The 26,173-nt window shown below is 39.0% G+C and overlaps 1 protein-coding gene across 2 annotated transcripts in view; it reads right to left on the bottom strand.

Annotated features, from left to right (window-relative positions):
- Positions 1-12,333: 12,333 nt before the first annotated feature.
- The window catches only part of ror1 (receptor tyrosine kinase-like orphan receptor 1), a 129,381-nt gene continuing 115,541 nt past the window's right edge, over positions 12,334-26,173 (bottom strand). For both annotated transcript variants that reach the window (XM_086089074.1, XM_086089075.1), the window contains 7 exons: positions 25,808-26,125; positions 22,514-22,759; positions 22,195-22,409; positions 18,476-18,655; positions 16,323-16,550; positions 15,745-16,109; positions 12,334-13,881 (listed from right to left, as the gene is read on the bottom strand). In XM_086089074.1, coding sequence (XP_085945200.1) covers positions 13,185-13,881; positions 15,745-16,109; positions 16,323-16,550; positions 18,476-18,655; positions 22,195-22,409; positions 22,514-22,759; positions 25,808-26,125 — 2,249 coding nt within the window. In that variant the 3' untranslated portion in view covers positions 12,334-13,184. The remainder of the gene's footprint in view (positions 13,882-15,744; positions 16,110-16,322; positions 16,551-18,475; positions 18,656-22,194; positions 22,410-22,513; positions 22,760-25,807; positions 26,126-26,173) is intronic.

Below are 26,173 nucleotides of genomic sequence, written 5' to 3'. Positions count from 1 at the left end.
GCTTGATGTATGACGCAAAAGGCTGGTCTAAATTGAGAAAACTGCTTCATCACTCTTGCCTTGGTGATCAGTCTATGTTAGAGTTAGATGTAAACAACCTCTGCTCCCAGTTGAATTCCTCACTGGCAACTTCGGAACTTTAGAGTCTCTGGGCAGCCGTCCATCTGCTGACAGGAAAAGCTCCTGGGACAAACAAGCTGGACCCACTTCCTTATAATGTATCACAAAGCCATGCGTCATAACAAGGCTTCAAAACTAGAAACAGATCTGAACCACAGAGATGCTCACATTGTGCAGGGTCAGGCAGCATTGAAGAAACAGCTGCACATACTGTATGCTGATCCACGGGACCTTACAATCTACTACAATTTATTACAAGCTTTTCCATTGTGGCTTTTGCTACATGACAATGCGTGAATATTATCTCAAATCTTTCAGAATAGATGTACTGTGTTAAATATGTCTACAGTTGGTTATGGTAATGGTACAAACGGAACAATTTAATGTGATCCAATTGAGATAAGTATTGTGTAGAACTGCACTGCAACATATATAATGTATCATAAAGAATCAAAATATACCCCTCTCATAGACGGGGTGTAAATAATTTAACTGAAATCTCAGTTTGAATTTGACGCAGTGGAGTTTCACACCAGAGGTGGCAAAAACCAGGTCCAGAAAGTAAAAACCCTGGCTAGCTACCCCCCGAGCTACCTTCCATGGTGCTCGTTTACCTGCTAAAGCCAAACTGTGGCAGGGTTTTTACTTTCTGGATCTGGTTTTGCCACCTCTGTTCCACACTACTTCAAACTGCACACAACATTCACATTGTTAAATAAAATTTAAAAAATCTGACAGTAGCAAACAAACATGAGCATCGTTATCTTTGAAAAAGGCAGCAATTTTGATACAGCTCTTGGATTTGATTTCAGTTGATTGTGCGAATGTACCATTATGTATTAAGGACTTATTTTGTGGTTAGAAGAGAAACAAATAAAACATTATTAAACCTGTAAATAAGACAGAAGGCAATGGCTGGCCAAGAAGAAACAGATTCAAACCCGTGTATTGGCCATTATCTTTGATGGGTGAATGCTTTGCTGTCTTATCTAAAGCGTAATAAAACAGACAGTATGCAAAGCAAACTTGAAGCAACAGATTTGAAAAAATGATTACATATGGAAGTTAAGTCAACATGGCAGTGCAGTGACATAACACAGTTATACAGATCACCTTACAACCAGGGATACTAAAATAAATTATTATTTTTACTGCCAAAGTTGACTAAAGTGTTCTCTTGACCTTGGCGGTCTGAAACAAGTCTAGTGGGGTTTAAAAAATTCACTAATGCTCATCATATCAAATCAATAGGGACTATATTGTAATACAGATTCAATATCTTTCACCATTTCCACTCATCTGCCACCATGAATTATTTTGAATATGTTTCTTAAGTCTGCGTGTGTTTCTGTGTGTAAGTGGGGTGGGGCGATATAAAGTAGGCGCCATGCTGTTTCTATGGCAACTGGATTCTTTCAAGTTTTGGCCCCCTTTTTACAGCTGGATATAACAACCAGATCCATGCTGTTCTTCCCCCATCCTTCTGCCTCCATCTCTCTCCCTCTCTCACTCCTTTTGCAACATCAAAATGTTCTCTTTGAAGACTTAAGCTGATTCCAAGTCAGACCCACAGCTATTTCTGGCTCTATTCAGTATTGAGGTTGTGTGCAGTGCTGCGTTTGACATCTATATGCATGCAAAAGAAAGACAAAAGTAAAATAAGGGAGTCGGTGGACTTTATGCGGGAGATGTGGTGGAAAAATTGCACTTCCAGCATACACACACATACAATAAGCTACAGCGTGCGATTGAAATGTTGCCTGCTGGTTGCTGATAATGACAAGCATTGCTTCATGTGTTTGAATGCAAGTACGACTGAATGTAAGTATGAGTATGCGACGTGCATTGTGCACCAGCATAGGCCTTTAAACCAAAATCCTCAAAAGCAAAGTGGGAGGTGGGTGGTGTGGGGCTGAAGGAAGGCGAGAGCAGAGGTAGATTGTAGAAGATGAAAGGAGCAGACTGAGGAAGGAAAAGAAGAACCAGAGGAGAGCAAGCGTTTCATGTTATATCGTGTCATGCAGCACAGTATCGATAGCATGTATCACCCAAGTGAGCATGAAATATTAATTAGAAGATGCAGAAATGTTCAATTTTTAAAAACCTACAGAAGATTCAAGGCTTCCAAAGCATCCCACTTTTATTCAGGAATCCGTTTTAGCATTTACATTGCATAGAAATGGAAAATGTGGGTTTATATTTAAAACACAAAAAACAAAAATAGATATAGTACCTCTAGCTATGTTCCACATGCGCTAAATTATGATTTACATTAGCATTGGTGACTGTTGGTCCATGGGCGGGGTGCCCAAACTCGGAGTGGCCTACTTACTTAGCATCTGAGAAGTTGTAGTAACAACGTTCATCACTAGTTGGCAGACGTCACGCACCAGCATCTCCAACACTAGACTGTTGTGCCTCAAATCAGGTCAAGAAAATGGCGTCTTTCAGGAAGCCGATTATATGTTCACGGGATTTGAACATAAACCTTATCTGCCTAGTTTACTTAGAAGCGCTATCAGCCATGAAAGATTTCAACTAAAGTTGCCACTACAACACCAATGTCAAAAGTACATAAAGGGCCACATTTGGAGGTTAAAGGTCAAATGTGGAGGTGGAGCAGAGTTAAACGCACCAGAGTGAGCGCTACAAAATGTGTTTTACAAAGACGGTTGTTATGACACGCAGTATTACAGTAGCTGTGGTGTAAAATGGAAAATAAGCGTTTCAGCAAACGAAAAATCTCCCTCCAACTCAATGAAATAAAGTCAAAAGCAATAATTCCAACTCACTTGGCTCGTCCCGATATACTGTGAAAGTTTCATACCGTTCTCATCATGTGCATGCAACTTTCTCTCTCTCTCTCTTTCTTTCTAGAACACCGCCACAACAATACAGTAAAATCTCATCTCAGATGTGGTTGTAGTCCATAACCATGATACGCTGCAGACGCTCTTCACTGCCTCCTATAGTCTGGGAGAATATCGACCACAGCGGGTGCAAGCTGTGTTGAGTGCTGCAAAACGTGCTTGCTGGATTCCACACATCTCATTTGAGTTTAATTTCATTTTTCAGTGCTCACACGTCAAGCATAATTCAATCTTTAGTCACCGTCTTTCACAATTTCAACATTTATCAGTTATATTCACAGATCTTTAAGCGGGCCGTAATTATCGTGGCCTGCCAAACGTCAAACAAAAACATCTAAGTATGTTCAAAGGCCTTCGCACACGTGATGCCTATTAATCACAGTAGTGTGTGTTCTATTTTGTCAAGAGTTTTAAGAGTCTTGGTTTCTTAAATTCCGGTTTCATTATATAAAATGAAAAGTACTCACTTTTAGGTGGCATTACAAGACCACATTAGAGCCTGGGATACCTGACGCTGTAGCTTTGAATGCATGTGCACAGGCATAGCCATTTCGAGTAAATGTTGTAGTATCACCACAATGTCGTTACTTAAAAGGAGACAAATTGAGAAAGCGGATCAATTAAATTATTAGTAAATAAAAAATGTGGGTCGCCTTTTTGTTACTACTTCTTTTGCTCTCAGCTACTCTCGTGCAGTAGCTGTGCTTTGATGTAAATAAATTTGAATTTACCGTCTTATGTCTCCTGATCCTCGAAAGACGTCAAAATATTGTCTAGTATAGGACGACACGGTATACTAGACAATATTTTTTTTTTTAAATGCATTTTTAACATCTTCCGAGGATCAGGAGGCATTAGACAGTAAACTCAAATTTATTTACAACAAAGCACAGCTACTGCGCGCCACTTGTTGCTGCCCTGTAAAACCACCTATGAATTGACCCCTCCCCATCTGATTGTGACCCAAAGTGCGGAGCCATCCAGGGGCCTGAACCACCCTCCTCAAACAGCCTTGGGCCACAAGGGGCCCCAGCACAGGGAGAACTCTTCAAGGGCTGAGTGGAAGCAGATTCTGGTATTTTTGGAAAGTGGAGAGGGGGGTTGAATGAAGAATGGCAAGCCGTACACTTGAAGCCCCGCAACTGATTCACACAGATGGAAAGCATTAAACCTCCATTCCATGGTAAAGACGGATGGATTATTAGATGGAGAGGCTGATGCTGAGCGCTATGAGAGCAGACAGAGAAAGAAGAAGGACGAGAGAAGTAGAAAGAGAGAAAGAAGCAGGCGGTGGTGGACGGGGTGGGGGACGGGGGAGGGTCTTCCATGTCTTAGGTCATTCGAACTGTGCAGGACTTTGCTAAGATTCCCCCTCACTTTTGAATGACATTGTCAGAGAGATATGCATTTAACAATGTTTATTATTGTGGTTGTAAATTTGCAGTGGATGAGAAGTGTATTGCAAGTGATACTTGCCATTTATCAAAACGAGGCGGAATACAACTACAATCCTGCAAATAATTAAAATATTTGTGATGAAGCTCTTGTACTGATGCATGCAAAGAAATGGCCTAGAAATGAATTTTTAAATCTCTATATTACTGAAAAAAACAGACACACAATTCATTTTCATTGAAAGTACCTTATTTAAAAAACTAAAACAAACTAAGCATATCATAAGAATAATACTGGTATCTACATGTGTGGTTCTTGCTGATGGCTATTTAGGTCCTTAAATAATCTGGATTTTTTGATACTTGAAGTCTGTCATAGACAAAATCGTGTTCCCTCAGAAATTGCATGTGAATGATTCTGCTAAATTGAAATTCCAAAATAAAGACATACATAGATGAGTATTTTGTAGGTAGGTAATCAATGACAGCAAATCATAGTATCACTTCATAATTTGTGTACACAACCCAGGTCAAAGTTTTATTTTGTTTAGATGAAATTCTGTGTGGCATACAGTACATAGTGGTCGTCTCCTAACCAGCATTTTGTTAAACATGATTGCAGATGAATGAATCTGTAGATTACAATTCAGCGGCGTTTCCATTTCGTTCTAAACCAGGTTGCGATTTTCCCAGCAGACTGGGAGGGATCATGTGATTTCAAACCTGTGAGGCATGAATAGAGAGCAGGAATGTGCATTCATCTTCCACTCTGTTGCTCAGCTGCCATCTTTTCTGTCAACAATAGTGAGGACAGGTTTTAAACAGTTATACTTTAACCAGAGAGATTTCTTTCAATTGTGAGCCTCACAGTTGGAGTTCCTGGGTTCTAATGGTGTTTGAATGTTCTCTGCTTATTTCCATAGGTTTTCTCCAGGTTATACGGCTTCCTCGCAAAACCCAAATCTATGCATGTTTGTTTAATCAAAGAGTCTGAATTAGCCATAGGTATGAATGTGAGTGTGAATGGTGACTGATATGTGTGCGCGCGCCGCTGTGATTGGTTTGGCAACCAACTAAATACACCGCCTCTCTTCCTATAGTTAGGTGGAACAGGCTCTAGTTACTGTGCTTGTGACCCAAATCAGGGCAAATAAATGAAAATGCAAGAATGAATGTCAAAAATGTCCTCACAACAGAGAGGATTTTTTTTTTAAATAAATAAATAAATCCACAAATCAGGTCCTGATCAGTTTACAACTTAGACTTTTAAACATATAAAATGTAGTCTTTAAGGGGAAAGTCAACCGATTTTTATCCATCTCAGGGGGCGGCCATTTTGCCACTTGCTGTTGACTGAAAATGTCATGACGTCACAGATGCTGTAGGCTCAGGTGAGAACCAATCACGGCTGAGCTTGTGAACATCACATGACCAAATTCAGAAAACAGGTGAGCCATGATTACCTTAGCCCTGAGCAACTGGGATGTCATTTTCAGACGACAGCAAGTAACAAAATGGCCGCTGCCTGAGATTGATAAAAATGGCTGGATTTTGCTGCTTAATTCATATTTCACAAATGCAATATTAATCAGAATACCATGTTTAGACCAGTAAGGTTGCATAGAACATATTATTGTAACGAAAATTTTGGGAGGATAAATAATAAGTATTGGCTTTGCATAAATGAGAGCAGGCAGTGGCAGATGGCTTGACAGTGTTCACTTCACTTCCTGTCTCCAAGGTCAGTACCAGCAGAGGTCAAGCACCTATCAGCTCCTCAGCAAAACACCGCTCGTGTTGTTCAACAATCGGGGACTAGTCGGATTCTATCACTGCCAACACAGATGGTGGAACAGGATCTTCTACCTGACCATCTCCTCTTTCATCATTCTTGCGGATTTCTTCTACTTACTGTTGATCAAAGCAAAAAGTATTGTGAGGTCATATTTTGTGGGGATAGAAATTTTTATGCAGTGATGCTAAAAATTAAATATGCTGTCTACTACCTGATGTTGAAATTGACGAGTGTATTCTCATTACACACAATCAGGATAAAAATGGATATTCGTGAAAATTACACAAAAATTAATCAGACAAATTTGATTTAATAGCTAAATACCGCTTTCATTTTACAATTAATCCCTACTTCAAAAACGTTTTTGCCCTCAAATTGTGAAATTAAACAAGTTCAAACGGAATAAACATGTGTCGAGGCTTTGTTTCTTTCCAAAGCAATCAACTGTATTATCCTCATCAATATTGCATGAATTTACAAATAAACATTCACTCCCTGCTGTAGTTAACAACAGCGTCAATATTCACATGTCAATCCTCTGAACAGTTGAAGAGAATCAGTCAAGTCTCATCCGGATTCTCCCTGCGGATAAGGATGCGGCCTGATTCCAAAATGAACACTTCATCATCTCTGCATCGCACTATTATCGCACTGTTCCTCGTTTCAAGACACAATAATCAAATAATTAGTCGCCATTGATTCGGATTCCAGCTTCCTCTTGCGGTGGTTGTGCTTTGAAGCCACACTAATCCCACAATTCATTGCACTTTAACTGTAACTCTCTCTTGTCATTATCTTCTTATGCTTCACCTTGACTTCAAAGAACAACAAAAACGTTACAGCCACACAAGTTCAAGAGGCTAAATCATAGGTGTCAAACTCCGGTCCTTGAGGGCCCCACTCCTGCAAGTTTTGGAGGTTTCCCTCTTCCAACACAAGCTGATTCCAATCAGCAGGATCATTAGCAGGCTGATGCAGAACTTGCTGATGAGCTGATCATATATCAGCTGTGTTGGAGAAGGGAAACATCCAAAACCTGCAGGACTCCGGCCCTCGAGGACTGGAGTTTGACATCTATGGGCTAAATAATCGTGGGGCTCGTGGCAAAAAGTGCACACCAGGCTTGAAGGTCATTGGTAGAAAGGGAGTAGTTCTTTTGGGTTAGTGCACAGGACGTTGCTCACTTTTGCTTTAAAGTTGAGTATAGTTACAATAATACAAGTTTGAGAATCGACACAAACAAATAATAAACGGCATTTGCTCTTACCTGAATCGAGTTAAATGTAAGATAAGATTTTTTTTATTTTTTTTAATGCTGTTATGCACTAGTTTTCACCTGATGCAGGCAGAGAAGTGTAATGTAGTGATGGGTCGTTCGCGAACGAGCTGGTACATAAAGCTCTTTGAAGTGAACGATTAGAGCCGGCTCCCTCCCGGCTCTGTCACCCCCCCCCCCCTTTTTTCACGTGTCTGAAGCGAGGTTTAGCTGCGCTGCTCAGAGAGGGAGAGACGGGAAGAGAAAGGGGAGAGGTGAGGGCATGCAGTGTACTGCGAGAAGACTGCACGCGGAGTAAGTACTCTGAATGCCATAGTGAAATAAAATAAGGTTTTTAACCCTGGACCTGGTGAGTAGCTTATAATGTTTTTTTTTGTTCGCTGCTGCTGCTGTTGCACTTAAATTACTACTCACTATTTTTATTTGATTGTTATTTTGATTGTTGTTGGTTGAAGTTTAAATTGTGTTTCTTATTTATTGTTTGTAGCCATTTTAGCTACATAATAATAATAATACATAATAAAATAAAATAAAATAATTTTCTTTGCTTGGTAATTGTTGTTATTTAAAGTCTGTAGAGTGCAATACTTAGTTCATCAAGTCATTAATCAAAATGTATGCTAAATTTGTCATGAATATTTAAAAGAAAAGCTAAAGTTAAAAGAGCCGTTTGAGAGCCAAAAAGAGCCGGCTCTTTTCACTGAGCTGATCCAAATGAACCGGATCACCCAAAAGAGACGAAAATCCCATCACTGTGTAACAGTACATTTGCAATAGACTGAATAAAGTGTGTGTGAGACAGGAAATAAATAGTTTGTAGTCAACAGAATAGTAACAGAATCCTGTTTGCCTATGCAACTGTAAATTAGTAAAACGCCTTTGGACCTTCAGCTCAGCAGTTCGTGCGCTCCACTTCCAAGCCAACGGAGAGGTGGTGGCGTGGGTTTTAAACTGAAGTGGGTGGACATTAGACAGTGCTAGCAGGAACGCCATCAGTTAAATTTGTGCCCCCCCCCCTTTTTATTTATTTATTATTATTATTTATTTTACTTTGAGCACATGCCCTTCCAAATGTCACTGCACCCCCTGGAAATATCAGAAATGCCCGGATACTCGGAATTGTCAATATAAGCTCAGTCCATTTACCACTTTCCACCGCCAATGTGAATGTGTAAGTGCGTGAAAATGTGTGTTGAGTGTACTCCAGAAAAGCGCTATATAAATCTGCTGCGTTATTATTATTATATTATTTATGTTATCAGTAGCTTATTTGGCATTTGTTGCCTGTCATCTCACAAAGTTAGCAAATGCTTTGGGGACATGTTTTGATGACATAAAAGCCCAAGCCAAGGATTTTTTGCTTTCAATACTGTCAGGAAAGTTACCCCCCCCCATTTGGCCAAGTTATCAACATGGATACTGTGCGCTGCAGTAATTTTCAAAGTCTTTACATATTTTTACTGAGGAGTTTAATCAGTACTGCTCCCTCTAACAGTCTTTTTCACTGTACTTTCTTTCTACAAATAATTCTACAAACGATTTACCCTTTTTTTCTTTTCTTCTTAACTCATTCACTGCCATTGACGGCCAAATTCATTTTAACTATTTTTATTAGTTTAACATTTTTCCCCATTTTTGTTAACAAGAGTATGCAAACCTATAATGTTTTTTATTGTACATTTAGAACAGATATAAAATTTGTAATTATCGTGAGTTAACTAGTGAAGTCATGCGATTAATTATGATTAAAAAAAAATTATCGCCTGACGCCCCTAATTTTTAATGATCTTTTCTTTAAAAAAAAAATTAAAAAATAAATAAAGAAAAGATAATTAAAAATGTTTTTTTTAAAAATTAAAATTACTTTACTTTTTTTTTTAAACAACAAAAGAACAAAAGATTATTTAAAAATTAGGGGCATCTGGCGGTTAATTTTTTTTCTCGTAATTAATCGCATGACTAGTAAATTCATGATTAATCACAAATTTTATATCTGTTCTAAATGTACAATATTTTTTTTGTGGTTTTCATACTCTTGTTAACAAAAGTGGAAAAAATTTCAAACTAATAGAAATAGTTCAAATTAATTTTGGACGTCTATAGCCATCAATGGCAGTGACTGAGTTAATATCGCTTTAAATGTTTACTAGTGGTGTCATTTGCGAAATTTACGTCTTTTGCCACCCCGAAGTACGTGACGTCATGGTTGTAAAGTCACCTCGTTGTAAACGCTAAACTGCGTATGTCGGACATTCGTCGCAAAGGAGCACTTAAAAAATCTCTACCACCCAAAACTCTTTTGCCTTGAGATCACATGAAATATGCATTGGACCGTAAAGGGCATTGGAATTAAGTTAATCTAAAATGCACACAACACACACGCGCGCGCTCAAACGACCCCAGAATCACGTTTCCTTCACATGCATGTCATGCAGTAACGTTTTTACCAGCTGACCCTCACGTCGAGTCCCGTACAGCTCAAGCGTACCACCTGCTGCCTAAAATTGGGGCTGATATTACACCGTTTAAAATACACACAAAAAAGAAAGAAAAAAAAGAAAAGAAAAAGAGAGCCATTCAAACCAGTCGGGGGTGTAAAAAAAGAGTTTTGCTGTCTCCAAGTGGCGAAAATGTTGTAAACAGCACACACTGAGTATCCCTACAAATTATTTATCACATTGAACTTGCGCATAAACCAAACATCATTTAATAAATGACTACAATACAAAAACCCCTGTGCAAAAAATATTCATACAAACAATAGGCCTCTTGGTCATATGGTACAAACAAAACATGTAAACTTCCTCAAACTGGCACCCAATGATAAATTAAAACTGAGTTTGATGGTTTCTTCTTTAAAAAAAAAGAAGAAAAAAATAATAAAAACACAAAGGTATAGTTTTACCAAACAAAAATGACTTTGATTTGATTAAAATTCACAGTCTTGCATACAAGTGGTATTTGCGTTGCTACATTACAAATAGAATCAATTCTTTACATATGACTGAGTCTGTAAAACAAAAATTGCAAAATTAATTTGGACTTGATATGAGAACAGCAAAATCTAAAGGGTAAAAAAAAATAATGTTTTCATCAAGTCCAATTGAAGCAGACTCAATGTATAAACTTTCTTACTTGGATTGTGCAATGACAAAAAAAAACAAGTTCAGTAAATGGGATTGTTTTGAATGTGTGCAGAGAGGAAAACAATGAGAACACAAGGCAGTGATTGTCGGCTTCATAGGTAGTCACGTTCAATAACACGAGCTCTGGAACAGTTTCTTTTAAAAGCTGCATCTGCTTCTGGGATTCATGTGCTTCTAACTAATCATCATCAAATAATTGTAAGATGACAGGATGCAAACTAAATCACAAGAGAATTGACAAAAAGTGAGAATATTCAAACTGCTGTCCAAATAAGTACACGTGAAGTCTTTCTCTATTAAAGTCTCAGCACAAAAATGAATCCTTTTAAAGGTCAAACATTGTTTTTCTTCTTCACTCTAATTAAATATAACAACATTCTTCTGGTTTAGGCCATAATAATCCATGCATATATATATATTTAAAAAATATTTCATCATAAAAAGGCAGCACAACTCTCCACGTTTTAAATGTGGCAGTAACTGGGAAAGTTTCCTTCAAAATTCATAACGTGAAAAAAAACCCAAGAAAAAAACCCCACTATATTAAAATATACAAGACTCAAATGTTCCTTTGTGAGACTGAAAGATGGGGAAATATTTGCTATGTAGGACAAATGATGTAACCTTAGACGTAAGATTTCATGAGCATATCTGTTGGGGACCTTTCTTGGCAGATGACTTGATTCCATGTTTGCAGGAACTAAGTAAGGCACAACATAGCAGAGAAACAGCTTGGCTACTGACTTGTCATTGCAGAGATATTCAGGTGTCATGTTGAAGTGATGTTGCATGAAAATAGGAAAACAGAGTCAATAAATACACTGTTAGCTGCCTGATTAATGCATCAATCCACATGCTAAAGGGGAAGTCAAGCTTAAACATTTTTGGCAATAATATGTTATATGTGACCTCACTAGTCTAAACATGACATTCTGATTAATATTACATTTGTGGAATATTGAGTTATGCAGCAAAATCCATCCAGGCCATTTTGCCACTTGCTGCCAATTGGAGATGACATCACATTTGCTCAGGCTGAGTCAACGACCAATTACAGCTCACCTGTTTTCTGTAGCTGAGCTGTGATTGGTTGTTGCCTGAGACCTGAGCAACCGACAACTGTGATGTCATTTTTACTCGACAACAAGTGGCAAAATTCTTCTGATATTGATAAAAACTGGTGCATTTGGCGGCTTAACTCATATTCTACTAACGTAATATTAACAAAAATACCATATTTAGACTCGTGGGGCTGCATAGAACATATAATTAATATAATAAAGAATTTTGGTGTGCGTTGACTTCCCATATAAAGATCTTTGGCGTAACCTTGAATTCCACTTGTTGTTGCCACGTTGTTGGTTTTAGCATGTCAGCGTCAGTGCTCACTTCCACTTACTGCTTTGTAGGAAAAAACTGATAAAGTGAGTTTGTACTTTCAAACATACCTGCAAGGAAGTCGCACTGATGCTTACGGAAGAGGATTAGGGCCAGTGAAGAGAGAGAGAAAAAAGAGGTTGGCAGTATTCTGACTTTATTCTCAGCATTTTTACCTTAAAGTCAGAATTCTCACTTTATTCTCAGAATAAAGATAAAGGGAGAATTCTAAGATTAAAGTCAGAATTAAATAAAGATAAAGTAAGCATTTTTAGATTAAAGTCAGAATTCTGAAAATAAAGTGAGAGTTCTCACTTTATTCTCAGAATTCTGACTTTAATCTAAGAATTCTCACTTTATCACTATCTCAGAATTCTGACTTTAAAGTGAGAATTCTGACTTTGTGACGTCGAGCTATGAATTGTGGGGAGAAGTCAGAAAGTCAGAATTCTGAGAATAAAGTCAGAATTCTCACTTTAAAGTTACAATTCTGTGATTGAAGTCAGAATTATCACTTTGATCTCAGAATTCTCACTTTAAAGTCAGAATGTTGTGAATAAAGTGAGAATTCTCACTTTAAAGTGATAATTCTGAGAGTAAAGTCATAATTCTGATTTTAAAGTCATAATTCTCACTTTAAAGTCAGAATGTTGTGAATAAAGTGAGAATTCTCACTTTAAAGTCAGAATTCTGTGATTAAAGTCAGAATTCTCACTTTATTCTCACTTTTATCTCAGAATTCAAACTTTTATCTCAGAATTCTCACTTTAAAGTCAGAATTCTGAGAATAAAGTCAGAATCCTGCCAACCTTTTTTTACCCTCTTCACTGGCCCTAATCCTCTTCCGTAGATGCTAGAACGTCTCCTGATAAATATTAAGGCTGCTCGTTTAGACTGCAATAACCACGTTTACTTGGATGGATTTCCCCATAATTAAAAGTCCTCCAGAAAATATAACTTTTTCATTCACTCATTCAGGACTGTATTTACACAAAGGCTAAAATAACAATGCAACATTTGAACAATATGATATTAAGTACACTTGTTTACATGTTGTGTGATTGGCTGCTAATCAGTCCAGGGTCCACCTCTCGCAAGGTTCAGGACAAGCGGTGTTGAAAATGAATGCACGTTAACTTCAGCCCCAAATGTCCCCACAGGCCACCCAATCACAAGTGCGAGACGGTGAGCGTCCCTTTTTTAAATCTACAGGTTTGCAGTGATGACAGCGTCGTTATACACCAGTACGTCAGAGTCGGGCGCGAGCAGCGCTGACGTTTGCATGTGGTCCAGCTGTCCCACCGTCTTCTGCAAAAGCTGTCCGTACACTTGGACCGGGCCTGCGCCGTTCCCCGGCATGATGCAGTGCGACAGCAGCGGCGTGTTGGCGTCGTGGTTGGAGCCCGTGGTGGAGGGAACGCCGCTAACGTGACCCGTGCTGGTGGAGCCGCTGGCGCTGCTGGGCGAACGGCTTTTAGGGGGCGGCAGGTGATGCTGGATCACCCGAGCGGGCGGCGCCGGGGGAGCAAAATGAGCGGGAAAAGCCGCGTAACCTGGCGGAATGGGATAGCCGTTGACGGGAATAAAGCGCGGGTGTGTTTGAGGCACCGCCATGGGTGCCCATGCCTGGATGGGAGCCATCTGGCCCGGCGAGGGGATGGCCTGGGCCGGGTAGAGGTAACCGGCAGCGGCGGCGTAGCGAGGGTTGCTCAGGTTGCTGACGGGGCTGGCGCTCAGCGAGGTGGTCTGGGTGGTGGCATTGCCTCCGCCACCGGAGGGCGTGCTGGAGCTGGCGTGAGATGACGACAGCCCCTCCCACGCTCGCAGGCGGCTGTGGATGTCCTTGAAGCGAGGTCTTCGCGCTGGTCCCTCCTGCCAGCACTCAGTCATCAAACCATAGAACCTAAATGACAACACACATTTTTCCTTTCACTTCATTTTAATACTAGTGCAATTTGCGTTTCCTTCATATTGAAATTGCAACTTAAAATGCAATTACTTATAGTAATTACTTACTAACTTACTAACGCTTTGATTTTCAAACAAACAAAAGTAACTCATAAATCACATGACAACAAAAATGCAAACAAATCTGTGGCCTTTATATTTTTCATAAAACTATGACAGATAAACAGGAGGACTGCACTTCTTAAAAAACACGCAACTCCATATAAATAAATAGGAACGGCTGAGTACCATCAGTATCAGGCTGATTCCAGGCTTATTTCAAGATATCCGATATAACGGCGCCCTCTTGTGGCCGTTTACTATCAGGAAGTAAATGCCATGCATGGCTGACAATTTTATTCTACACATAATGATGACTTTTGTAAATTTTAAAATGACATCAGTTTTTATCGCTGTATTTATGACCATGTTTCCATGTAAAATAAAATCTGTTTTTATTTACTACTACATAGCTACATGATACCTAAAAATCAATGAATGAGCCAACGTGTATTCTGAAATTCATAAGGTTGTACAAAGCTTATCAATAAACATGAACCTTTTTGTGAAGGACTGAAATGCTTGCACATTTATTATATTTTATAAATTTTATTTTCAAAATTATTTGAAACACAAAGGTCCTAAATAAGTAAAACACACAAGTGTTCTTTATATCAAATTACATATTTTTCATCATCCAGCATTCATTTTCTGAACCACTTTCATAAACATTAAATTGGACTTTCATCATTTAACATTTGAAAGGTCTATATTTTTGGGGTTAGACAACTTTATAGTGAGCCTCTAGGTCTTACTTTTTAAATTATTATCTTACTAAGTGCGTCATAGCTATACTACTTACAAAGTGTTCCCTCACTACTTCGCGGTTCACTTATTGTGGATTCACTCTTTTTCGTTTTGGGTCCATTTATGCTGCTATTTTTGTCCTTTTTTTGTTATATTTGAATTTCTTTCATTCAACACAATCTCTTAAATTTTTAAACAAAAATATAGAATGTTTGGTAAATTAAGAAACACATACCATGATATGTTACATTTGTGCGTGTGACATTTTTATGCTTTTAATCCTTTTGTCCCATCATTCGTGAGCTATTTTTAGAACAGATCACAGTTACTCATTCTCGCTGGCACCTGCACAGTAAGGCCAATGCATACGACTCATATTTCCCACCAAGGTTATTTTAGTTAACAAAAACTAATGAAATACTAAAATTTAAATTAAAAAAACAATCTCGTTAACGAAATAAAATAACGAAAATGCTTTGAAACAAAAACTACGAATCGAACTAAAACTAACTATAATTATAGCGAATATGTCCTTAGTTTTAGTCTTTGGTAATTAATTGAATGCATGAGCCTTTGGGGATGACTTTAAATGTGATATTACGTGATTTCGATATGAACCGGGATAAGGACGTTTGAAAGTGTGTCGCACAGAAGTGACGTCATCTAGCAGCAGCCAATAGAAAAGCACCTTCCGATGACGTCGTTCCTAGCTGACAATTTTGTGTGCTTGACTTTTGCCTCCAATGGCTCGGCTCGGCTCGCCTGCTTTTTCCTTTAACTCAGCCGAAATGCAACACTAGGTAAGAAATCCATTACTTGTTTCATTTTACCATGGTGTTAAAAAAAACAAAACTGTACACATAAAAAAAACAACAACAACTAAAACTAATACTGAAACTGTATTACTCAACACCGCATTACTACCTTTGTAAATCTGGAGGTCTTGTATTGGACTGCACTCAAGTGTGTACCTAATGGAGTGTGCAGTGAATATAAGCCGATGCAAACCTACCTTGGCGGGCAGTCTTCCGGACAGGGCAGCAGCTGCCTTTTTCGAGCCAACTCCATCACTTCCTGGTTGGAGAAGCCATAATAAGGCTGCAGGCCGTAACTGAAGACCTCCCACAGCACCACCCCGAACGACCAGATGTCCGACTCTGTGGTGAACTTTCCGTAGGCGATGGCCTCGGGAGGCATCCAGCGGATAGGAAAAAAGGTTTTTGGCTGGATGCAGTAGTAGTCTGATGAGTAGATCCCTCGGGAGTGGCCCAGGTCGGATATCTTCACGTGGAGCTGCTCGCCAACTAGAATGTTCCGCGCTGCGAGGTCCTTATGAATGTAAAAGTGACTGGCCAAGTACTCCATCCCAGCAGCGACCTGGGTTGTATTAGTTAAAAAAAGGATTTCAGGATGTGATTCGTATTGGTATTCAGCACACTGTGACAAACATGATCACTTTATGTTTCATGACGAAGGTTGCAAAGGAGCAGAACAACTTCATGGAACAAATGATGGGCATAGGAAATACATCATATGTGAAAATACTGTAAAAAAAAGAAAAAAAGAAGAGGATTCAAGCTTCATTCTTGCCTGTGTGGCCATATGCAAGAAGTCGCCATGATCCAGGCTGGATTTGACGGTTCCGTCCTCATCGCTACTGCAGCCCACGTCCGAATGTGGCGACCGAATGATGAGGAACTCGTGAAGGTCGCCTTGAGGCAGAAACTCAAAGAGCAAACAGACGGGCTGCTCCTGGGTCACCACACCCAGCAGGCACACCACGTTCGGGTGCTGCAGCTCTGTCAGTACGGCAGCCTCCTAAATTAGCAAGCAAAACCATGCCAGGGAAATGAAACATGATAGCAAACAATTGTCTTTTTTCTTGACAGAAATGCTTTATTTTGAGATCCAGGCAGATCAGACAGGAATGTTTTAGTGTTTTCTCTCTTTAGAGCTAAACATTTTTCTACATATTCGAGTGGATTTAAGAGAGCGTGGAACCGTCAATGTGGAGTAAACATTTTTCACTGGCAAATATGATTGAAGTACTATATATAGGTGGCAAATCCAGTTTGGCTTTAGCCCCTGATGCTAGCAAGCTAGCTCCCTAGCAGGTAAACGAGCACCGTGGGAGCTAGCTAGGCAGCTAGCACTGTGGCAGGGTCTCACTATCACACGGTTCCGTTTTCACAGCCTTGTTGTTTCTGAGATTAAAGTGTGTGTGTGGTGAGGGGTTTTATAGCGTTATGATAATAAATGTAAAAAATAAAGCTGACTTCTTTGGCCGACTTTATACATCGATAAATTATAAATACATTTGAAAATTAAGTATATAAATATAGTTTATTCATATTTTTTTATGATTTATTATATCTGTAGGTAATGATTTCTGTTTGGCATTTTTTCCTCATAAGTCTACGGTATGCGCATGCAGAAGTGCCTGAGCATTATGGGGGGGGGAAAAAATGCTATTTATTTTTAGCATTTAGTCAGTAGGTGCTCACAAATAAGCTTAAACGCAAGAATAGTTAAACATACGTTTAAACATATTTAAAAAAGTTTAAATGTATTTGCAAATACAGTACGTTCTTATTTGCCAGACAAAAATGTTTACTCCACACTCGGTGGAGTGGCAATTCCAAGCTTCCGTAAGAATGACTGTTTATGTGTTCAACTATTTTCAGTGAACGTCCTTAAACACATCTGTTGAAGAATCCTATTTTCAATATATACAGTCATTGGTCGGCTCATGAACGTTTTGTGGAAATAAAACAGGACATGCTTGAGAGTTTGTGGGAAGACAGAGCTTTCCACTGGCAAAGCAGCAGCTTGTCGAAATGCATGACTGCCTGTTAATGCCACATTTCTTTTTAGAAATCCCCCACAAATGTGCAGATTGTCACAGTGTGGGGCTCCACTAAAGCAAGGAAGCAACTACTGGGAAGCAGAGTAGAAAAACTGCGCCTGGAACATAAATAAACTGACCTTCGAATTCATCTAGCTGCTTGTTTTAAGATATTAAATCTGAATTAGGGCTCTTCTCAAAATAACGGACCATAATGCCACACTTAGAATTTTGGATATACAGCATCTTATCCTTTACAGCAATGGAATATGTACAAATGTTCAACTTGGATTCCAATTCCAATTCAAATCATTTTTGGAAGTTCAATAGCCGTGATCAGCCTGATCTAAAACAAATCCAGGGACAGTTTTCACTGGGTCACCACTAAAACCATCGCTGAAATTTAGCCAAGGTCAGCTGTTTTCATTTTTGTCAAGCAGGCAGGCCAACATTTTTGTTTTTTGTTTTGGTAATGGGCTTTTGAAACATGTCTGTCGTGTTTTTGACGCAAACATGCTAAACACAAACTGCACTCTAAAAACACTTGGGTCAAAAATTGGACCGACCCACTAACTTGGATCAATTTGGTCCTAATTGGGTTGCTTTTGTCCCAGTAGTGTAAAATCTAATAACAATTGGGTCAAAAAAGGGACCACCCCAACTTTTTGGGTTATTCAATTAGCTAATAAATAAATAAATAAATAAATATATATATAGATATATATATATATAATAAATATATATATTTTTAAATTTGACCTAACCCTTTGGGTTAAATAGCTCAAATAGTTTTTGGGGATCATTTTTGACCCAATTCAATTGAGTTAATCGATTAACCCCCAAAATTGGATGAAATGAATAACCCAAAAACAACTCAAAAAATGCTTAGACAGCGTACCTGCTGAAAGTCACTCCACTGCTGGACACTGGAGACGTCCTTTAAGGTCTTGATAGCGACCAGTTGCGCTTGGTCCATTCCAGGAAAGTACAGGTGACCTTTGTAAATCTTTCCCAGCGAGCACTCTCCAAGCTCTTCCATGAAACGCACTGCCGACAGGGGAAGCTCTTTGGCCTTACTCTGCAGAGGGAGGACAGTTTGGGGGAAAGAGAGAAATTAGATTGTTCTTATCCTGTCAGGTGTGTGCACTTCCCTCATCATTGTCCCCTTTGTGACAATCCTGGAGTTGCTTCTAATCTCATGCCGGCAAGCTGCTTGCTACATTCTAATGTACAATTCAATAAAATGTCACAAGATGAAAAAAAATGGAAAAGCACTCAATGGAGCACAGAACCCTACCCATGTTGAATGGGGGATAAAAAGTGGTTCTCCATATTGTATGTTTATGTGACTGCATTGTAGTGAGCAATGAATAGTGAAGCAACACACAATAACTCAATACAGTGATACAGTATGTGTCCCGCTATCAGGCAGATAACTGCTGGTGCAGCAAATAATGTTGTCATTTAATTATACAGTAAGTTAAGTTAACATAAACAAATAAAATGAATCAAGTAAATTATATTTTATGTTAACGCATTGCTGTGTTGATTTTCCAAAATCTCAATACGGTATTCATTTGGATGCACTTAAAAGGATGATACTGTGAAGGCTTTAGTGGAAAACGGGGATGTCCGAGTACCAGACTGATATCTTATTATATCAGCCTTAATTTAAGGTATCAGTACTCGCGTTGGTGGCAGATACCGGTATCGGTCGCCCTCTTGTGGCTGTTTTACGATCAGGAACTATAAATTGGAAATTAGAATAGAAAATTGCCATTAATTTCATGCAATTTTAAAGAAAAAATGCTATAATGGGATATATGTGTCCTTCTTTAAAACTATCTTCTATTGTCTTTTGAACATTTTATGTGTTAAAAGCACAAGTGGTATCTAAACTTGAGAGCAGTGATTACTCAAAAGTTGAGTGATAGTATCAGTCTGAAGAAAAAGTGCTATCGAACATCCCTAGTGGAAAACATTTAGAGTAAGTAAGTAAGTAAGTAAAATGTAAAGTTTATAAATATAGACACATGATTACAGTCCAATAACATGTTCAAAAACATTACCAAGCTGTTTTTAAATTTTCCATTCTGCATACTTTGGCTGTTTAATTGAAATTATTGGTAATTAAACGGTACCTTTAAACATATGATATAAAAATGTATGTGTTCTGCAGTTGCACAGCACACAGAGAACCAGACCACACAAATGCATAGAGACATGTCAGAGTTAATAGCTTAAAATTGAATACAAAACCTTAAACACATGCATAACTGTAAAGTCAATTAGCTTTCATATTTGCTGTACCAAGGCCATGTTTCCAGTGATTAAATTTTATGACAGCGAAAGATACTTGAAAGAAATCAAATCTCATATTATGTGCTTAACCACAAGAGACGTGCAGTGGATTTTTTTTCTTGGTGCCACTTTAATTGAAAGAATGTTGCCATACAATTTCAAATTGACATTCAAAGACTGAAGACGCTCTCCAGTCGTGCAAAGGCACTCCCTGCACGAGCTTTGCAACTTTGTAAATTACACATATTACTTTTTTATTTTATTTGGTGATTGATATATTTTAGCCGGAAATAACCCAAGAGACAAAAAAAAGTAACAAAATAAACAAACATTAAAAAATACATAAAAAAAATTTCATCCAACATCCATGTTCCATATACAAAATGATTAGTGATGTTCGATACCACTTTCCCCCACCCCCAGAACGATACAAGTACAAGTACCGTATTTTCCGTGCTAAATCGCTCCGTTCTTTTTTTTCATAGGTTGGCTGTTCCTGCGACTTATACATAGAAAAAAATATACTGGGGGAATATAATTTCACAGGCAGCTACAAGAGGGCACTCTAGACTTATACTATAATATACTATATATACGTACTTAATGCGACTTATACTCCGGTGGGACTTATGTATGTTTTTATTCGACCTAATTATGCATTTTTGGCCTAGTGCGAGTTATACTCCAGAGCGATTTATAGTCTGGCAAATACAGTACTCAATTCTTGAGTCTAGTACTTTTGATACATCAAATTTCCCCCCAAAAAGCAATGACAGACAATATTAAATTAAGACCTATATATTACAATATTACAATTTTCTTTAAAATTGCATGAAATTAACTCATTTGCTCCCAAAAATGTATAAATACGTTCTATTTTAAATGTTTGTGTCACAAAGACGTATTTAGACTTTTTTTTTTTGCTAGAGCATACAGAAGGCTTTGATGCAGCCTCTCAACTGCAAAGAACCGTTGAAGAAATAGTAGTTATTACTAGTGCTGTCAAAGTTAAAGCGTCACAAAAAATTATCGCATTAATCATGTATTAACGCAGATTAATTGCAATATTAATTTTACCACAGATTATCCTTTATCTTGACAGTGGGTGGTTACGTTAAAGGTAGAACAGGTTATGTTTGAGCAATAAACATAACTACATGCATTAACTGCTTTACAGTTAATAAATGTTTGCGTATGAAATTCTGAATATTTGTTCATGTCAAACTATCGGAGTCATTTTTTTCCCATTTTAAATTATGCAAGTAATTAACTGATTAGAAAAAGAGTGTGTGCAGTGGATACAATTTTTGAAGACGTCCTCATAACATTAAATGCCAATTTTTTTTTAAACATAACAGGTGCTCTTTAAATTTGGTGGGCAAAAAATATTGAACAAAAAAAGCCTTTTGAATTAAGCGATTAATCGTGATTAATCAAAATTCTAAGATCTAAGATGATTAATCCGATTAAATAATTTAATCGTGTGACAGCTCTAGTTATTACATAAACGGCCAGCAGGTGGCAGCAGAGCAAAAGAGATCAACCAGGGGCCATGTTGAAAAAAAGCTCATTATTGATAATTTCTGACTAATGATGACACTAATGCTAATTGCTGCAAAACGGAAACATACAGAAATATACGACACAAGGGCGTTGAAACACAGCGAGGACGCGAGGTCTCCCTCACTTCACCCAAAATATTAATGACACCTGACGCTGCTGCCATCTTCCATGGCTATCTCCACAGACATTGACAGCAATATTATGCATTCCGCCTTGAACACCGGCAGACAGTCCGTCTCGTTAATTCCCCACCACCACCAAAGAAACGCGGTCAAACGCAATCTTGAGAGAACTGCCATCGTAATGTGAGCTGCTGGAGCAGTAAGTTTGCTCTGATGACATAAGGAGCAAGAACAAGAAGTGCAGTCAAACATTCCAGGAGCTTTGATGAAAAAGAGATGAAGATCTCCACGACGCACACATGCACGCTCAACCGCAGCAGCAGTCAGGCCAGCTATTGGACTAAACACACACTTGGAGGTGCGGTGTTATGACTCCCTCTTGCAGTCTGACTTCAGCCCGAAAGGGAGCAACAGTACAATGTGTGTCACAATACAAAATTCAGCCTTTTCCAATATGAATGCTCAATTAACAATTTGAAAAAAAATTATGTTGGATTGATATGTTGATTAAAAAAATAAATAAAAAAATCCTAGCACGTCAAGTTTTTTATCCCCTCCAAATGAGCAAAAAAGAAAAGGAAAAGAAAAGCTGATTACGATGCACAATGGTTAATTTCTGGATGAGACCTACCTTTGGCTTGTATGCTGTTGTGAGCATGGACATCTCGACGTTTTGCCCACGGACCGGCTTGGGCTGGCGAGGGGCAGGTGGCCTGGCGGACTTCTGGTTGTTGCGGCACACACAAATGAAGAAGAAGAGCAAGGCGATGGCCAACGGGATGGCCACACTTGGAACCAGAATGTACAAGAGCTCCATGTTGCCGCCAGCAGACTTCTCCTTATGGTCTACAGGAAATGAAGTGACACGGAGGAATAAACTGACATATTCCAATTTTTGGAGACCAATATTAATATTCATAACTAAAATTGGAATGTAAAGACTTTCGCACCACAGATGGGTATGTCGCAGAGCTCCATGCGGACCCCCTCATCCAGCGTGAAGCACCAGGGGGCCTCGTGTTTGTTTCCCGGGTTGCGACAGTACGAATGACCCCCGTTGAGTTCCAGGTAGCGGATGGCCAGGAAGCTGTGGCTATGAGGATACTGGGAGTTCCACGGTTGACACTGACGGCCGGACTTGGTCATGCTGATGGTGCCGCGGTATTCCGATCCGCTGCTGTTGTAACACTTGTGATCTGACCAAGAGCAAAGGAGAAGGAAGACACTCGCTGTCATACTATGTTATAAAAGGTCACCAAAATGTTAGACACACCACCCAGTATGATGTTACATCACTTCAAAATATAACTAGAGCTGTCAAAATCAATTGATTAATAGACAAGTAATCAATCGACAACTAGGGCTGTGCAATAAATCGAAATTAAATTATAATTTCAATTATTATACACTCCACAATTACAAAATGCATAATGTTAAAAAAATATTAATAACTAATTTACTCCCAGCCATTTTCACTAAAGCAACCCCCTTCGCTCCCGGCTGTTTTACTGGATTTTGACTGATTTTGCAAGGCCCACAGAATATTGTGTTCTATTGCCATAACAACATGGAACCGACCAAAAGAAAGATTAAGAGTCTCTTCTTTCATCAGGGAATCTGTTTCCGTTTTGCAGCTATTAGCATTAGAATATAGCTAAGTTTCATCATTATTCACAAATCTGTTTAGAAATGTGAGTAAATTAGCTTTTTCCAACATGGCCCGGGTTGATCTCTTATACTCTGCTGCCACCTGTTGGCCGTTTTTGTAATAATTACAATTTCTTCAACTGTGCTTTGCAGTTGAGAGGCTGCATCAAAGCCTTGTGTTCTGTATGCTCTAGCAAAAAAATAAAAAATCCATAAAACGTATAAATACGTCTTTGGGACACTTACAACATTTAAACTAGAATGTAATTATAAATGTTTGCAAGCAAATTAGTTAACTCTTTGACTGCCAGACGTTTTCAGAAAAGGGATGCCGTCAGTGCCAGCCGATTTAAGCATTTTGACTGATCTTTCAAGGTCCACAGAAAATGTTCTGTTTGGACTATTGAAACGCAAATGAAAGATTGAACTTTCATCTTTCATCAGAAAAAAAAAGTTTGTTTCTACCTTATTCCGTTCTTTAGTAATCAACAATAGAAAATGGTTAGTTTCATCCGATTTCGCTTGTTTTGAACCCAAATACGGAGAAATCAAGCTTTTAGTGAAACAATATTATTTCATGCACTCTAGTGAATTTTACACTTCTTTTTGTCCATGAATTATGCCACAAACACCTAAATAGTGCTTTACTTCTATAAAACACTACCACCAAGAATGAAAAAGTGTTTTTTGATAGCAAAATACGTTTATTTACATTCAACAGTGTAACAATTTGACAACAATTTGGCAAACTATTTACAAATGTGTGCAACTGTGGTGCTATTTACAAATATGTGGATGTTTCAACGACAGTTTTTCTTTTTGTGAAACACTCCCCTGCGTGCAAGGAGACGCAACAGGATTTGCACAACAGATTAGTTTCACTGCGATTGCCTCTTCGCGTGCAGAAGCTACACTTTCTTGCAGGCCGTTTTTTCCGGGGAATAGCAAGTATATACTGCAGTGTGTGTTGCCATCAAGTCTAATATCAGGATAATGTTACGGTTACGTTACGGTGGTGTTACGTCTGGCTTCCTCATGTCCTTCAGTTGCTATACCGGGTGGTAAGAGATGTTCTGATCCATCTTATCCACTCCATTCATGGTGGCATCGTAGTCCAGAACCAGTGTCTTCTCCGTGATCAGACTGTACCCGCTCCTCCGATGAATATGCATTGGACTCGGGGTACTCTTCATTGTCCGACCGAATGTCCACTTGTACAGCTCCGGCGTTAGCAGCGCTAGCCGGTGAGGCTTTATGACGTGAGAATAAAGGCCGCGTCCAACTGTGGCGTCCAACTGTGGCGTCAACCTCGGGATTCACCATCATCATCATCATCAATGTGCATTGGTCGATGCTTTTCGACAACTCTCCATCGCCCGATCGAATGTCCGCTTGTGTTGAAGTACCCGGTTGGTTGTTGTGCGCGTTTTCCGGCGTTAGCAGCGCTAGCCGGAGAGGCTTACTGCGTGATCATAACGGTCGCGTCAAGGCTTCCAAATTTGGCGTCAAGCTCCGAGTCATCATCATCGTCGACATCAATGCACTTTTTAGTATTGATCGATGCTTTCCGTCTTTGAAAAAAATGCTCAAGTGTGAGCTGCTTGCAACCGGTCGCCATTGTTGTATCATCACACTATCACACATCAACACTCTAGCTCCGCCTCACGTCTTCTACTGACGCCCACGGTGGGCGGCCCACCCAACCTTGTGCAAAGAGAGTCATCGCTGCCATCTAGGGGCCAAAACGAGTCATTATACTAACTAGATCTGCTTGATACTTTCAGCACAGCTGCCCAAGGCTTTCCTCCACCCGTTTCCCCCAAAAAAAACAAAAAAAAAACATAGTGAACGTCTTTTAACGTCCTCGGCGCCCCTCCGTAGGTTTTTACTAAACGTTTTATAACGTTTATGGCGGTCAAAGAGTTAATACTAATTTTTGAGTTTTTTTAAATTATACATTGGCACCTTTTTTACATCTTAAAATAACAAAGTTAATAAATTTTGTTTCATCCAAAAGGAACTTGCATAATTGCAGTGTTTCAAATAATTGTATTTGTCATATTTTTTATGTTTCAACATTTTCTTGTTTTGTAACAAAAAATAAATGATCCTACTGCACAGTGCATGAGCTGCACTCCAACTTTAAGTTTTGGCCAACATAAATAAATAAATAAATATTATTAGAAACATATATTATAAATTATGTTTGGTCACTCACTTACATAATTATAGTGTTTCTATTTTTTCAATTGGTCTTAATATTTTTAAATGCTTAAACATTTTCTTGTTTTGTACCAAAAAAATATAAATAAATGTTTGAATAATCATGATCTCAATTATTGCCAAAATAATAGTGATTACCCCCCCCCCCCCCCCATAATCGAGTAGCCCTAGTAATCACGGAAAAAAATGCTTTTGTAATACACTTGAATGCAAAATTTAATGAATCGATGAGTCAATTAATTGATTGAATAATCGATAGATTAATCGATTCTAATGACAATAAGACCATTTTGACACAAAAACATAATTGAAGGAGTCTTACGATGTTGGGTACCAGACGGTTTTTGTAGAATAAGTCATCAGAGGTGCCTTACTTTTGTTAATGGGCTCGGCCATGGGGATGCCGATCCTCAGACAGTTGGCTGCCTCAAGACTGTCTGAGGCTGCCAGATCCTCACAGTTTGGCAACTTGAGTCTTTTCAGTATGATGGGGTTGGAGCGGGCGATGATGTACTCCGTCTTGCACAAGTCGTTCTCCAGGATCTCACATTCATCCTTGCACAGGTCCCGAGGTTTGTCAGCCCCCGAGCTGCGGTCACAGGTGGGGAAGGCGAAGTGGCAGAGGGACGGGATGGCAAACTGAGAGCAGCGATCCGACAGGTGGTTGGACGTTCCGATCATGGTGAAGGCCGCTGGGGACACAATAGTGGGGCAAAGTCAGTTCAAGACTACACACATAA

Source organism: Leptonotus elevatus, chromosome 11 (assembly GCF_054856555.1).
Source record: "Leptonotus elevatus isolate MCC_2025b chromosome 11, RoL_Lele_1.0, whole genome shotgun sequence".
Lineage (NCBI taxonomy): Eukaryota > Metazoa > Chordata > Actinopteri > Syngnathiformes > Syngnathidae > Leptonotus > Leptonotus elevatus.
Note: the sequence above shows the minus strand (reverse complement) of the source record. Positions and strands in the feature narration are given on the sequence as shown.